The sequence below is a fragment of the Dermacentor albipictus genome, chromosome 4 (assembly GCF_038994185.2).
Source record: "Dermacentor albipictus isolate Rhodes 1998 colony chromosome 4, USDA_Dalb.pri_finalv2, whole genome shotgun sequence".
Taxonomy (NCBI): domain Eukaryota; kingdom Metazoa; phylum Arthropoda; class Arachnida; order Ixodida; family Ixodidae; genus Dermacentor; species Dermacentor albipictus.
The window spans coordinates 14378025-14392876 of record NC_091824.1 but is presented as its reverse complement, the minus strand read 5'-3'; the positions used below and the strand labels follow the sequence as shown (position 1 = coordinate 14392876).

At 47.1% G+C, this 14852-nt stretch overlaps 2 protein-coding genes across 3 annotated transcripts in view; one reads left to right on the top strand and one right to left on the bottom strand.

Annotated features, from left to right (window-relative positions):
- The window catches only part of LOC135917152 (cell adhesion molecule Dscam1-like), a 1023231-nt gene that overhangs the window by 541274 nt on the left and 467105 nt on the right, over positions 1 to 14852 (bottom strand). For both annotated transcript variants that reach the window (XM_070536836.1, XM_070536837.1), the window contains exons 24-25: positions 14103 to 14249; positions 12598 to 12750 (exon numbers count right to left, since the gene is read on the bottom strand). In XM_070536836.1, coding sequence (XP_070392937.1) covers positions 12598 to 12750; positions 14103 to 14249 — 300 coding nt within the window. The remainder of the gene's footprint in view (positions 1 to 12597; positions 12751 to 14102; positions 14250 to 14852) is intronic.
- Positions 6553 to 11570, top strand: LOC135917163 (uncharacterized). Its single transcript, XM_065450664.2, has 2 exons — positions 6553 to 7446; positions 8023 to 11570. Exons 1-2 carry the CDS (start codon positions 6813 to 6815, stop codon positions 8064 to 8066), a joined length of 678 nt encoding a protein of 225 aa, XP_065306736.2. The 5' UTR covers positions 6553 to 6812; the 3' UTR covers positions 8067 to 11570.

Genomic DNA, 14852 nt, shown 5'->3' with positions numbered 1-14852 from the left:
TAAGAGAAGAAAATTACTGATGCGCCCTCGAAAGTTGCGTGACTGAAATTAGGAATCAGTTGAGAAGGTTCTCGTTTCACTACAAAAAATGTAAGAATGAAGCGACACAAGCATGCCTTCTCTCATTTTCTTCAGGAAGGCTTGAATCCTAATGAGCACATGTTTCGTTTCTAAAAAATGACACATTCGCACAGGCGTAGTAGCGTCTGCCTTATGACATATCCTGTAAACTGCGTATTTGGCTGGCACATTCAAAGCATGATGACAAAAGAACACGCGTTTCCTTACGAGCTCCCTGTCCCACTCTACAAAATTATTTGACAAAAAAATGTTAAAGTTCCACAGGAGTGTGACTTTACCCCACTCGAGGAAATGTGCTTGGTACACTATATTTTATGGCCATGGGGGATACTTTGACATGCTGCAAACCTTATGTGTCAATAGGTCTTCAGAGTCCCTTCCTTGCTTCTTTTGGTAGCACAGCTCAGAGTTGGCCTCTCGCTCGGCGTTAGCGTAACCGAGCTCACTCGCTGGGTTCTCGTTCTTTTCGTCTGTTCCCGGTTGTTGTTGTTTGTTGCAATCTGTTTAGAGTCGTTCCTCTTTGCATGTTGCAGGCTGCATGTCGTTCAATCTTTGCTTCGTCTGTTGCTATTTGATCAGTGCCCTTCACGTATTACGTCGCCTACAATTTTCTCCGCGTGTACGTTCGCCACCTCCTCGCGGGCGTACGTATGAATTGCGTGCCCAAGGTATTACGTGAGCACGCCTTTCACTCCAGAGCAATTGCCACTTCATTGCCGAGTACAGCATGTCCAAGAGTTGTTGGTAGTCACGTCGTGGATTTAGTTTCCGCTTATTGCTTTCTGTGGTTCCTCAAGCACGATCTACGCGTTCCAGTGTTGATGCCTGGCGTTATTGGGAAAACATAGTTACAGTTGTTTAAGAGCATTGACAGTGACGATAAGCAAGTGAACAAACACAAGTTATCGCAGTTCTTTATGTTAAGGGTGCAGCGGTGGCGTAGAGGTAGAACACCCACCTCGCGTGCAAGAGTTCCGTGGTTCGAATCCCGCTGCCGGCAATTTTCCACCGGATTAAAAAAAAAAGAAAGAAAATATCCGCGTGTTGATGAAATTGCACAAACAGGCCTGGAGTGTGGCCTGATCCCGGTGACCAGAACCGGTAACGCACTCCCTCACCAGACCAGGATTGGCCACCGTGGTGCAGTACTTGGCCACAACCTCCTATATGAATACAACAATCAAACTCAGGCCCCAGCAGCTGCGAAACAACTGACCACGGCGGCTGTCAGACCTGCGGCGCAGCAGAGGGTGCTAAGAATCACTGGCTCCGGACAGGCCGCCATTGCAATATGAACCTGGCAACGTTTAACGCTAGAACGTTATCTAGTGAGGCGAGTCTAGCAGTGCTATTGGAGGAATTAGAGGGCAGTAAATAGGATATAATAGGGCTCAGTGAAGTTAGGAGGCCAAAAGAAGCATATACATTGCTAAAAAGCGGGCATGTCCTGTGCTACCGGGGCTTAGCGGAGAGAAGAGAACTAGGAGTCGGATTCCTCTTTAATAAGAATATAGCTGCTAACATACAGGAATTCTATAGCATTACCGAGAGGGTGGCAGGTCTTGATGTGAAACTTAATATGAGGTACAAAATGAAGGTTGTACAGGTCTACGCCCCTACATCCAGTCATGATGACCAGGAAGTCGAAAGCTTCTATGAAGACGTGGAATCGGCGATGGGCAGAGTGAAAACTAAATACACTATACTAATGGGCGACTTTAATGCCAAGGTAGGCAAGAAGCAGGCTGGAGACAAGGCAGTGGGGGAATATGGCATAGGCACTAGGAATAGCACGGGAGAGTTATTAGTAGAGTTTGCGGAACAGAATAACATGAGGATAATGAATACGTTCTTCCGCAAGCGAGATAGCCGAAAGTGGACGTGGAGGAGCCCGAACGGCGAGACTTGAAATGAAATAGACCTCATACTCTGCGCTAACCCTGGCATCATACAAGATGTAGGCATGCTCGGCAAGGTACGCTGCAGTGACCACAGGATGGTAAGAACTCGAATTAGTCTAGACCTGAGGAGGGAACGGAAGAAACTAGTACATAAGAAGCCGATTAATCAGTTAGCGGTAAGAGGGAAAATAGAGGAATTCCAGATCAAGCTACAGAACAGGTATTCGGCTTTAACTCACGAAGAGGACCTTAGTGTTGAAACAATGAACGACAATCTTGTGGGCATCATTAAGGAGTGTGCAATGGAAGTCGGTGGTAACTCCGTTAGTCAGGATACCAGTAAACTATCGCAGGAGACGAAAGATCTGATCAAGAAACGCCAATATATGAAAGCATCTAACCCTACAGCTAGAATAGAACTGGCAGAACTTTCGAAGTTAATCAACAAGCGTAAGACAGCTGACATAAGGAAGTATAATATGGATAGAATTAAACATGCTCTCAGGTACGGAGGAAGCCTAAAAACAGTGAAGAAGAAACTAGGAATTGGCAAGAATCAGATGTATGCGTTAAGAGACAAAGCCGGCAATATCATTACTAATATGGATGAGATAGTTCAAGTGGCTGAGGAGTTCTCTAGAGATTTATACAGTACCAGTGGCACCCACGACGATAATGGAAGAGAAAATAGTCTAGACGAATTCGAAATCCCAAAGGTAACCCCGGAAGAAGTAAAGAAAGCCTTGGGAGATATGCAAAGGGGGAAGGCAGCTGGGGAGGATCAGGTAACAGCAGATTTGTTGAAGGATGGGGGACAGAGTGTTATAGAGAAACTGGCCACCCTGTATACGCAATGCCTCATGACCTCGAGCGTACCGGAATCTTGCAAGAACGCTAACATAATCCTAATCCATAAGAAAGGGGACGCCAAAGACATGAAAAATTATAGACCGATCAGCTTACTGTCCGTTGCCTACAAACTATTTACTAAGGTAATCGCAAATAGAATCAGGAGCACCTTAGACTTCTGTCAAGCAAAGGACCAGGCAGGATTCCGTAAAGGCTACTCAACAATAGATCATATTCACACTATCAATCAGGTGATAGAGAAATGTGCGGAATATAACCAACCCTTATATATAGCTTTCATTGATTGCGAGAAAGCGTTCGATTCTGTCGAAACCTCAGCAGTCATGGAGGCATTACGGAATCAGGGTGTAGACGAGCCGTATGTAAAAATTCTGAAAGATATCTATAGCGGCTCCACAGACACCGTAGTCCTCCATAAAGCAAGCAACAAAATCCCAGTAAAGAAAGGCGTCAGGCAGGGAGATACGATATCTCCAATGCTATTCACAGCGTGCTTACAGGAGGTATTCAGAGACCTGGATTGGGAAGAATTGGGGATAAACGTTAATGGAGAATACCTTAGTAACTTGCGATTCGCGGATGATATTACCTTGCTTAGTAACTCAGGGGACCAATTGCAATGCATGCTCACTGACCTGGAGAGGCAAAGCAGAAGAGTGGGTCTAAAAATTATTCTGCAGAAAACTAAAGTATGCTTAACAGTCTCGGTAGAGAACAGCAATTTACAATAGGCAGCGAGGCACTGGAAGTCGTGAGGGAATACATCTACTTAGGGCAGGTAGTGACGGCGGATCCGGATCATGAGAAGGAAATAATCAGAAGAATAAGAATAGGCTGGGGAGCATTTGGCTGGCATTCTCAGATCACGAACAGCAGGTTGCCATTATCCCTCAAGAGAAAAGTATATAATAGCTGTGTCTTACCAGTACTCACCTACGGGGCAGAAACCTGGAGGCTTACGAAAAGGGTTCTACTCAAATTGAGGACGACGCAACGAGCTATGGAAAGAAGACTGATAGGTGTAAGGTTAAGGGATAAGAGCAGATTGGGTGAGGGAACAAACGCGAGTTAATGACATCTTAGTTGAAATCAAGAAAAAGAAATGGGCATGAGCAGGACATGTAATGAGGAGGGAAGATAACCGATGGTCATTAAGGGTTACGGACTGGATCCCAAGGGAAGGGAAGCGTAGCAGGGGGCGGCAGAAAGTTAGGTGGGCGGATGAGATTAAGAAGATTGCAGGCACGGCATGGCCACAATTAGTGCATGACCGGGGTTGGAGAAAAATGGGAGAGGCCTTTGCCCTGCAGTGGGCGTAACCAGGCTGATGATGATGATGATGTTAACGTCGTTGAATCAAGTCGACAAACTCCAGTTATTGAAGTTCTTCAAGTTAACGTTGTTGGATCAAGTGGACACAAACAACTGCTGAAGTTAGCACGAGCCTGTGTCCATATGCTTGTTTTCAGTATCAGTAAGCTTAAGCAATCCTAAACATGCACGGTCGGGCCATGTGTTGGGAAGTGCAGCCACCGCATACCTTATATTTGGCATCTCTGTGACATCACGGGGCGTTTGAAGCGTGGCGTGCAGCGCATGCGTCATCGGCTGTAGGGCTGGAACATAATCCAAGCTTGAGTCCAAACTCCTCTTTTGAAGAATTCAACGAACGTGAGCGGCAGCAGTGAGTCGTCTCTGTGCAATTATGTTCACTGACTGCGGAATGAAATCTTTGAATGCAGCTGGTCGGAGTTCATGCGGTCATTTCGCGCGACTTCTAATTGCTATCGGGGCTTTGTATTTGGCGTAACTGCTGTGGCGCATTCCAGGTGAGTGAGCGATACCACACTCGGTGGAGGATTGTCGAGGAGCTGAATGTCCAGGAGCTGTTCTTCCTTTTGAAGGAAAAGCTTCTTCGACAGTGATCACACTGATTCCCATCCCTAGCTGATAAGCAGGTGCGGCTTCGTTTGTCGACAGCCTGGCCCTCGTAACCTTGCGACCAAAAATGCATCTTCAGGCAAAAGCCTTCATTCCTTGCAACAGCTCAAACCCAAAAAAAAAGCGGCGTCTGGTCCAGTGATAGAAAACAAAATAGTTCACGAGTGCTACAAAACTATCACCATCATACTCGAAACAAATAACACAATCTCGAGTCACTCACACTCATTCAAAAAGCAAAGATGCAATGGCTGAATATGAACGAAGACACCGAAGAAAAGAAGAACAAAGGAAAAAAGAAAATGTCAACATCATGAATGGCTCATACTCCTATAAGCAAGCAAAATTGCAATGGCTGACTATGAAAGAAGAAACGAATGAAAGAAAGAAAGAAAGAAAGAAAAAAAGAAATACAGAGCGAAAGAAAACGAGACAAAGAGCGAAAAAACCTTTTTAACATCTTTATTTCTCAAGTTATTAGGCAAAGTACGAAAGAACCTATCTAAACGAAACAACCTTTAGATAGTGCTTTAGGCGCTCATATGTACCGTTGAGAAGATGGACCTACAGCGTAATACGTTTGCTTCACACTACAGCTTTTTATGTCTTGCAAGAATCCTGATCCCTCTGTTCGGATAATTTAACGCATTATCCCATGTTCAGCAGGCTTTCGCCTTCACGTATTACGGGAGTGTAACGTACATGCTTCCAATTTTCTATATGTATGTGCTGCATAATACATGAGCACTCGTTTATTCTGATATGTAAAGGCAGGTATACAAAACACGCACGAAAGAGAAATTAAAGGTGTCTGTGCTTTGATGTTCGCTAGTCTTAGCAACTCGGTTAGACTGCTGCAGTGATTTCTGTTTCTGTCTTCCCCAGTACGCACCTCAGTTTTCTGTTTGTATGTCATTCTAAACCAGCACTACGGTTAATACGAATTGTAGGTGATCTCATGTGTTTTTATGTCATTGAACAATCTGCTTGCACGTGTGATTGATTGTTTGGGTGTGACTCTGTTTGTGTTCCTTAGTACTTAACTTGCATTGCATGTGGAGAACATAGACTCAAAATGTCATTTGGACTAGCGCAGGTTATGTGGTACATATTGTTTGTTTTCTGGTGCCGCGTCGTCGTGCTGGTACATGTCCCGCCCCGCCAGCAGCTTGCGTTAATTCCTTGGAGTCTGCTGCGTTGGCCCAGCGCTTCATTGCCGGCGGGCCGCCAGACTTACTTCGTCATTCCGTTGGACGCTTCGTGTCCACTACCACCGACGAGATGCCATTTCGGTCTTTAGGATGAGAACGAAGTTTAGTGAAAATTCACTTTCTCTGGGAAATCTGTCTCAAACGCGCGTGCGAGTTTTGTAAACAAAAACGCGTAAACTAAAACCAATGGAAATATAACTCGCCGAGGGAAGGGGCAAAAAAGAAGCAATACCATGTGGTCGGCTATACAGACTGATATTACGCCATGCCTGCAGTATCTAAAAGCGAAAAGAGCAGGGTTGGCACTACAGCGCCAACATGGCGCCCAACGGAATGGCGAAGTAAATTTGGCGGCCTGCTGGCACTGAAGCGCTGGACCAACGCTGCAGGCAGCAATGTGATAACGCAAGCTGATCGCGGGGCCGGACCGACGATGACATCAGAAACGTGACGAAGGGTGGGGGGAGGGAGGGCGGTGACATCGACTACACAGACGTTCTTTTTTCAACCAGTTTCTGTTTCAACGAGCCCGCCAAGGGGAATTATTCTTTCGGGTAACGCCCACATGAACGCCGCTTTTTGAAAATTTGATCATTGGCATAGGTAGTATCGAGGACGGTCCCTGTTGTATACTGATATCGCGTGTCACCCTACATTTTCATGATAATCGCTTATCGGCCACGCAAGCAGCAGTCGGCAGATCACATGTTCATCACCCTATAAAAAGGGCACGGCATCAATAAACGTTGTCTGTTCCACCCTGGCGTCCGGCTGATACGCCACAGTTGGCGACGAGGAAGCGGCGGCGATGGCCGTCGGCGGGATCGGCGAGTATCATATCGGCACAAACGCGTCATGGGACGAATACGTCGAGAGGCTAGAAATGTTCTGCGAAGCTAACAAGATAGCGAAAGAAGAACAGAAAGGAGCCGTCCTGCTGAGTTGTTGCGGCAAAGAAGCGTACGGGCTCATCGTGACTCTGGTGAAGCCAGCAAGACCGACAACAGCAACCTACGAGGAAATTAAGACGGCGGTTCGCAAGCACCTGCATCCAAGGCCTTCAGAGCTATACGCAAGGTTTTTGTTCTACAAGAGAAACCAGGCTGCCGAGGAATCAGTTGCGGACTACGTCACGGCGCTTCGGAAGCTAGCCGAAGAATGCGGTTTTGGCGACGTGCAGCTCCCGATGGACATCATGATGCGAGATCGTTTCGTATGCGGCTTCCAGAACGAAGCAGTTCAACAGCGACTTCTCGCAGAACACGACCTTACGTTCAACGTTGCGTACGACATGGCCGCGACCGCGGAAGCGACAGCCAAGCAACAACGAGACATACGGATGCACGGCCGAGACGAGGCGAAGGACTGCCAGGGCATGATACAAGCAACCCGCACGAAGCAAGACGCCACGGCAGAGGGATCTAGTTGCTACCGTTGCAACGGTAAGCACGCTCCGCATTTATGCAGTTTTAGAAAAGCGGCATGCTTCAAATGCAAACGGGTTGGACATATTGCGAGGGCTTGTCGTTCAAAAGACGAAAGTAGAGCGGCCCGGAAGACGCCTGAGCAAAAGAGGAAAGTTGAAAAGAGCAAGGGCGTGTACGAAATGAGTGCATTGTTTTCACTTTGCGAAGTGAATGAGCAAGAACAGAAGTTTATGGTTAAAGTACAGATACAAGGACAAGAAGTTCCGATGGAGGTTGATTCCGGAGCATCGTGCTCAATTGTGAGTGAAGATACATTTAGAGTAATCGAGAGAAATCTGGGTGAAATACCACTTCAAGATTCTGGAACAACTCTCGTAACTTGGTCAAAGGAGGCGTTACCACTACTGGGTCGAGCAACCGTCTTGGTAGAATTCAAGGGCCGGAAGGCAAAGCTGCCATTGTTGGTAGTAAAGAATCGAGGCAACAGCCTGATTGGGCGCAACTGGTTTAGGCCGTTAGGCATTTGCTTGCGGGGAATCGAGCAAGTAAACGCGGAAGACGTGATTCACGATTTTCCGAGGTGTTTCGCAGGGACCTTCCTGGCTTCAACGGACCACCAATTCACATCGCACTGAAAGACGACGCTCAACCAGTGTTTCTCAAAAGTCGACCAGTTGCACTGGCCCTCAAGGATGACGTGGGCAAGGAAGTGGATCGCTTGGTGCAACAAGGGGTATGGGAACCCGTCGCGTACTCCAACTGGGTCACGCCACTGGTAGTGGTAAGAAAAAAAGACTGAACTTTACGCCTGTGCGGTGACTACCGTAGCACCGTAAACAAAGCTATTAAATGCAGCGGGTATCCTTTGCCCACTACCGCTTAAATGCTCGCAGCTTTGGGTTCAAGCAAATTTTTTACAAAGCTAGATCTAGCTCAAGCTTATCAACAGCTAACGCTAGACGACGAATCGGCTGAAGTGCTCACAGTTAACACAATAAAGGGGCTGTACAAAGTCAAACGGCTGCCGTTTGGAATTTCGGTGGCGCCATGGGTATTGCAACGAGTCATTGATACGCTGTTAGCAGGCATTCCCGGCGTGAAAGCCTATCTTGATGATATCTTTATTTCTGGCCGTAACGCGGAAGAGCACGCCGAGAGATTAGAAACCGTGCTATCGCGTCTGCAGAATGCGCAGTTTAGAGTAAACAAAGACAATTGCGAATTCAACGATCCGAGCATTGAATTCTTGGGTCACAGGATTGACGCCACGGGAATACATCCGAGCCGAAGCAAGACTGACGCCATCCATAAAGCGCCCGCACCCACAAGCAAAAAGGAGCTGCAAGCGTTCTTGTGGTTACTAAATTTTTACAGCAGTGTTCTCAAGGGCAAGACTGCAGTGGCAGAATCCCTCTATCGACTGCTCGACCATGAGCACGAATGGAAATGGACAGGTGAGCACCAACGTGCGTTTGAGAGACTAAAAAAGTGCTTAGCTCCGACTCTGTACTTGTGCCCTATGACACCAAGCGTCCTTTAATTTTGTGCTGCGACGCATCTCCTGTGGGAGTGGGGGCAGTGCTAGCCCATCATACGACTGATGGGAAGGAACAGCCCCATAGCGTATGCTTCCCGGACGCTTGGAGCCAGTGAACGTAACTATGCTCAGATTGATAAAGAGGGTTTAGCTGTTGTCTTTGGCGTGAAACGGTTCCACCAGTACTTTGCAGGGCGAGAATTTACGGTCATAACGGACCACAAGCCATTACTGGGCCTGTTTAACACGGACAAGAGGGTGCCTGAAGTTGTGTCGCCCAGAATGCTCCGTTGGAATTTGTCTGCGTATAACTACAGCCTTCAGTACAGGCGAGGCCAAGAAAACTCCAACGCCGACGCACTCAGTCGTCTGCCAGCTCCGGGATACGAAGACGAGCCACAGCCACCTGGGGACGTGCTCCTCTTAGAAGCGGTCGAGTGCGCACCGCTGCCGGCGGCAGACATCGCTGCGCTGATCAAGAAGGACAAAGTATTATCCATGGTAAAGGAATGGATCCTTAGTGGCTGGCCGTCAACACAACTGGACAGCAAGTTCGCGCCTTACGAGGTGAGGAAGACGGAGTTGTCGTTGCATCGTGATTGCATACCGTGGGGGAATCGCGTTGTAATTCCTAACGCAGCAAGAGAAAGTGTGCTTCAACTCCTACATGCAAATCACCCTGGGATGAGTGCTATGAAAGCGTCAGCTAGAGGGCTCATGTGGTTGCCGAAAATGGACCACGAAATTGAAGAGTTTGTACGACACTGTCAGCCATGTCAGAGTAACCGGCAAAGCGGTCCCAAGGTTCCAGTGCATTTTTGGATCAAGCCAGATCAACCTTGGAGTCGCCTACACATTGATTTCGCTGGTCCAGTTAATGGAGAAGTATTTTTAATCGTGGTAGACGCGTACAGCAACTGGGCTGAGGTCGAAATCATGTCATCCATGAAAGCTACAGCTGTCGTCACCAGCTTAAAGATGTTTGCGACACATGGTGTGCCAGACGTTATCGTTTCGGATAATGGCACAGCATTCACTAACTCGGAGTTGCAAACGTTTTTAAAGTGCAATGGTGTGCGTGCTATTTTCACTGCTCCTTACAATCCCGCCAGTAATGGTAGGGCGGAGAGAATGGTAAGAGAAGTTAAAGAAGCGGTAAAGAAGCAACAGGAACGTTCAACGCAGTGCGCGATTTCGCGGTTCCTGTTTAAACAGCACACGACGCCGCATTTGGTCACGTGGACATCTCCGGCAGAATTGATGTTCGGACGAAGGCTGAGGACAGCCTTGGACAGACTTCATCCGGACCGGCAATACGTGCCTGAACCGCAACGACCGGAGAATAAGAGGTTCCACGTCGGTGACGCGGTCTATGCTAAAAGCTTTTGTCCAGGTCCAAGGTGGAAGGCGGCCAGGGTTGTGGCAGTGCGAGGCCCGGTGTCGTACATCGTCCAGCTGGACAACGGCGAACGCCATCACAGGCACCGGAACCAGTTGAGGAGCGCCTGGACGAGGCTTGAAGCCGATCCAGTCTCAAGTGCAGACTACCACGTCAGGCTGCCTCCTACAGCCAGACGACCACAACAGCTGCCGGTCAGCACGGAAGCAGCCGCAGGGGCAAGACCGGGCCAAGCTACCCAAGACCCGGTCGAGACGCGAAGATCAACACGCGTTAGACGGCCTATCGCACGTTATGGCATTGATGACTAACCAGACATTTTGCAATTGTGTAACGAATCTTAGGGGAAAGGAATGTTGTATACTGATATCGCGTGTCACCCTACATTTTCATGATAATCGCTTATCGGCCACGCAAGCAGCAGTCGGCAGATCACATGTTCATCACCCTATAAAAAGGGCACGGCATCAATAAACGTTGTCTGTTCCACCCTGGCGTCCGGCTGATAAGCCACAGTCTCCAAAGCCCTCATTTGCTGTAGCCACATATTGTTGAAATCTAGAAAGCTAATTACCATAATCTCGGTAATTATCCACGTAATTGCGGAAATTGATCTGTATTTAGAGGCTGCAAATCCGTATACGCGCATGGTAAACATAACGTTACCGTGATTTATATTCTTTTTAACACTTGGTGCAGCTAAAAAAACACCCTATAAGTAGGAGCTTGAATAGGCAGGAAGAAAAGGAGAACATACCAGAGTAGCACTATACTCTCAGGTAGATAGCGACGACGAAGAATATAAAAACAGCACAACAAAAAGGTTACCATCATCCACGTTCAAGATACGCGAGTTCCCTCGTGAGAGCGACATCGAAGGCCCACTCACGCGCATAAAGCCTGTTTTCGTCGCTTCAAAAGGCCTGGTATATCTCACATGCATGCCGGTTACCATAGTGCCTCAGTATTTTGCATCGATTAAATAAAGCTCAACCACAACGCGAGCTATGCGCGGCTATGTCTTTGCCAACAGACCCCTTCATTAAATTGGAACGTTCTCTGGGGCGGTCATTTACGCAACGGCCACTTTGGCCGATGTAGCTTCGACCGCACGATAGGATAATCACATACACTACCTTGTGGCAGCAATACATTATCTTATTTCGTTTTCCTTATCACACATGCGAGGCCTCGTGTCTTCCATAGTCACGTGATGGGACGTACTAAAGAATTAGTTTTTGCCAAAAAAACAGCTCAGGTGTCTGCCTCACGTGCTCCCTTTTTATAGAGTGAGACACTCGGCGGGAATAAGGAGTGGCCGTGGTCCTCGAATGCGAACGTTCCCCTTTTTGACTCTTACGTTTGATTGGTCACTAACGTCTCTCTCTCTCTCTCTCTCTCTCTCTCTCTCTCTATATATATATATATATATATATATATATATATATATATATATATATATATATATATATATATATATATATATATATATATATATGAATATGATCGCTATCATATGGGGCCAATAGGGTGCGGCGAGTGGCTCTGTGGGCAGACTGGAAAGGCTCTTGGCCAATGTGAGGTCCATGCACGACCGATGACCCGTCGTGGGCACACTGAGGTTCGTCTGATATTGAATGCTGAACCTTTGGCCGAGACACGTCTATGTCGAAATCACCCACAATGGCGATGGGAGTGAAGCCGGTAGGGGTGATCCAACCAAAGGTGCACACGCGTGGCGCTTGTGGCTCGAGCTTGTTCCGTATTGCATGCCGCCCGCCGTTGCCGCGCACATTTCTGCTTCCGTTCACGATAGTGTTCTTCACAGGCGCGCTGTTCCGCACTAGTCACCGCACGCGGCATATTCATTACACAGGAAGAAAGGAGCTGAGAAAAGCTTACGTGGTTTGCCTACAGAGCCCCGTGACGTCAAACCGCAATCCGTACCAAAACAGTGTCTATTCCGGTTTTACTTATTTTATTGCGAATTTCTTTTACCACAATTTGTTTTGACACTTCTCGCGAATAAACCCAGCTCCGGCATACGCGGCGATACGCTTTTGCTTTATGCTTTAGATCGTTTAGCTCTGGAGTGGTCATCTTTTTTTTGCCTCTACGGACATAAACTGCCAGAACCTGGCATATAACAAAGCGTCACAAGTTTTGACTGAGTACCCCGGAAACGGTAACAAGCTAGAACCCCCTAATGACACTGTCAACACAAGCTTACCGTCTTCGAGGGTGCGGCAGAACACCGGCTCGCTCTCCGCGCCGAGGCCGCGCTGCGTGAACGCGGCCACCTGGATGAAGTAGTTTGTGTACTTGCGCAGGTCCACCAAGGTGGTCTCTTGACCCGTCACAGCTTTCTCTTCGCGGCCGCGCTCTGTGAGCAACATCGAGTCTCCATTCAAACGCGTGGCACCGGTACAGGTCGTCAGTGATTTTATGGCCCGCCTCAGTTGTGTCTAACGAGACCCAACCCGATGCAAAGATAGCAGTGTGTAAGTTTTGAAGCGATATGAAGCGTGTGCTCTCTAGACTGCAAGCCGCATTTGCGATTTACTTGCTTCAAATTCAGTGAAGCGCTCGTTATTCATAAATGGAGAATTATGCACTCATATCTGTGTCACAAGAAGCGGTGACGCAGGCAGGTAAACAGCGGAAGGGAGACACTGATGGTCCTCTCGAACGAACCCAAAACGTGCCTTAAACTGAAATAGGCTAGGTGCGTACACGACAGTGGTGTTCTGGGCGTGTGAAACAAAAGCTGCAGTGTTTCGTTATATCTGTACTGTGCGTCCGTCCCAACCACCGTTAGCCAAGCTGTTGAAAGAAAAAATAATATTGATATAACGCGCTGAAAGATACGATTTCATGACCTAAAATGTTCGGTTTTCGGCGTTCTGACAAATTAAGACCGCAGCTCTTAAAATCATAACTCGCATCGTGTTCTTTCAACTGTTTTTCCCGTTGAACAGCCTGGCTAACGTTTGTGGGAAGGCCTATATCGTCAATAAAAATGCGAGAACCGATACAAATATGCTGTTTTTTGCAAACACTCCTGTCTTAGTACATTTGGCTTCGAGATAATAAATAAAGAAGTAAATAACTAAATAAATATATACGGATTTACAGTAAAGATTCAGATACGTAGCTGGGCGTTCTGAAGCACTTTCCCGAGAAAATAAATATTGTTTAATTAGGCAAACTTCTATTTCTCACTCTCTAACTCTTATATTTAGCTATGATGCAAATAAATCAGTACATAAAAGAAAAAGTAAAAGAGAGCCCAGTTAATCGTCTTAGTTAGTTTACGTTCGCTTAGATTGAAAACCGACATGGCCCCGCATTATGGAGCGTTCTATCAATAGCAACAATAGGCCGTAGGATACAATCGTTTTAGAATTTATTGCGCAGTATCGTAAGAGCCTTTCAGTTACAGCTTTCAGCATCCATGCACTGATTTACCTGCCATGCACAGGTAGTTAAGAAAATAAAGAAAAAACAATATGAAATAAAAGGCAGGACATCTTGCACACTTAAAAGCACAATCATCCATAAGGCTTCATAGGTAATATGGAAGATTAGGGCTCAAGAAATAGTCTAGTAAACGCAACGGCTTGCACATTAATTTCGAGAACGTACAAGCCACCGTCCAAACAGGCTTTACTATTTGTAATGGGCTCACAAAGGACAAGGGGGATAGAGTATTGCAGAGAAGAGTGCGAGACTGACCTCGGGAGGCAGGGAGCTGGGCGTACCAGATGCGGTAGCCTTGCAGGTAGCCATGGATGGCGCTCTTGTGTGGAGGCTGCCATGTGACCCGAATGGACTCCGAGCTAAGCGGCGAGCACTGCACCTCTTGTGGAGCCTGGCTGGGAACTGTACGACGCATATTCGCACGGGGCTTCATTGGTTGCATGGTTATAGTAGGCCAGCGCATACTCCGAGAGTATGCAGAATGCAGAATGAGATCTAGGTTTTTCCTTAAGAGACTGAAAGTTTGATGAAAAGATACACAGTTAGCACGTTCAGTTCATCTGCGTGCGAATATAACAAAATTATTCCTCGTACTTTCCTTGCAGTGAGACAGGAACATTTCCGAAAATGGCAGACACTATATACCCTTTTTTGTTGATGTTGTAAGAATGAAGCGGCCTGTAACATTATTTCACCGAGAGTTTCCATTTTACTGCTGTGATAGTAAAACGCAGGTCTCCGTACAAAAAAGGGTAACGGACAGGCCTAGTTGCTAAGTCATGTTTATTGTGCGGAATGGCAGCCGTCACTGTCCCCATAGGGAATGGAAATGATCATCTTGGTGTGCATGGACATGCATGTCATAACGTGATTGTCATGAATGACAAAAATATGAGGGGATGGCCCCGTGGTCATTTAACTGCATAGGTATGACGATAGGTCTGGTGCGACGTCCGTGCATGACATGACAAAAATTGCATGGAAAGTCATGCTCAAGAATGTCTT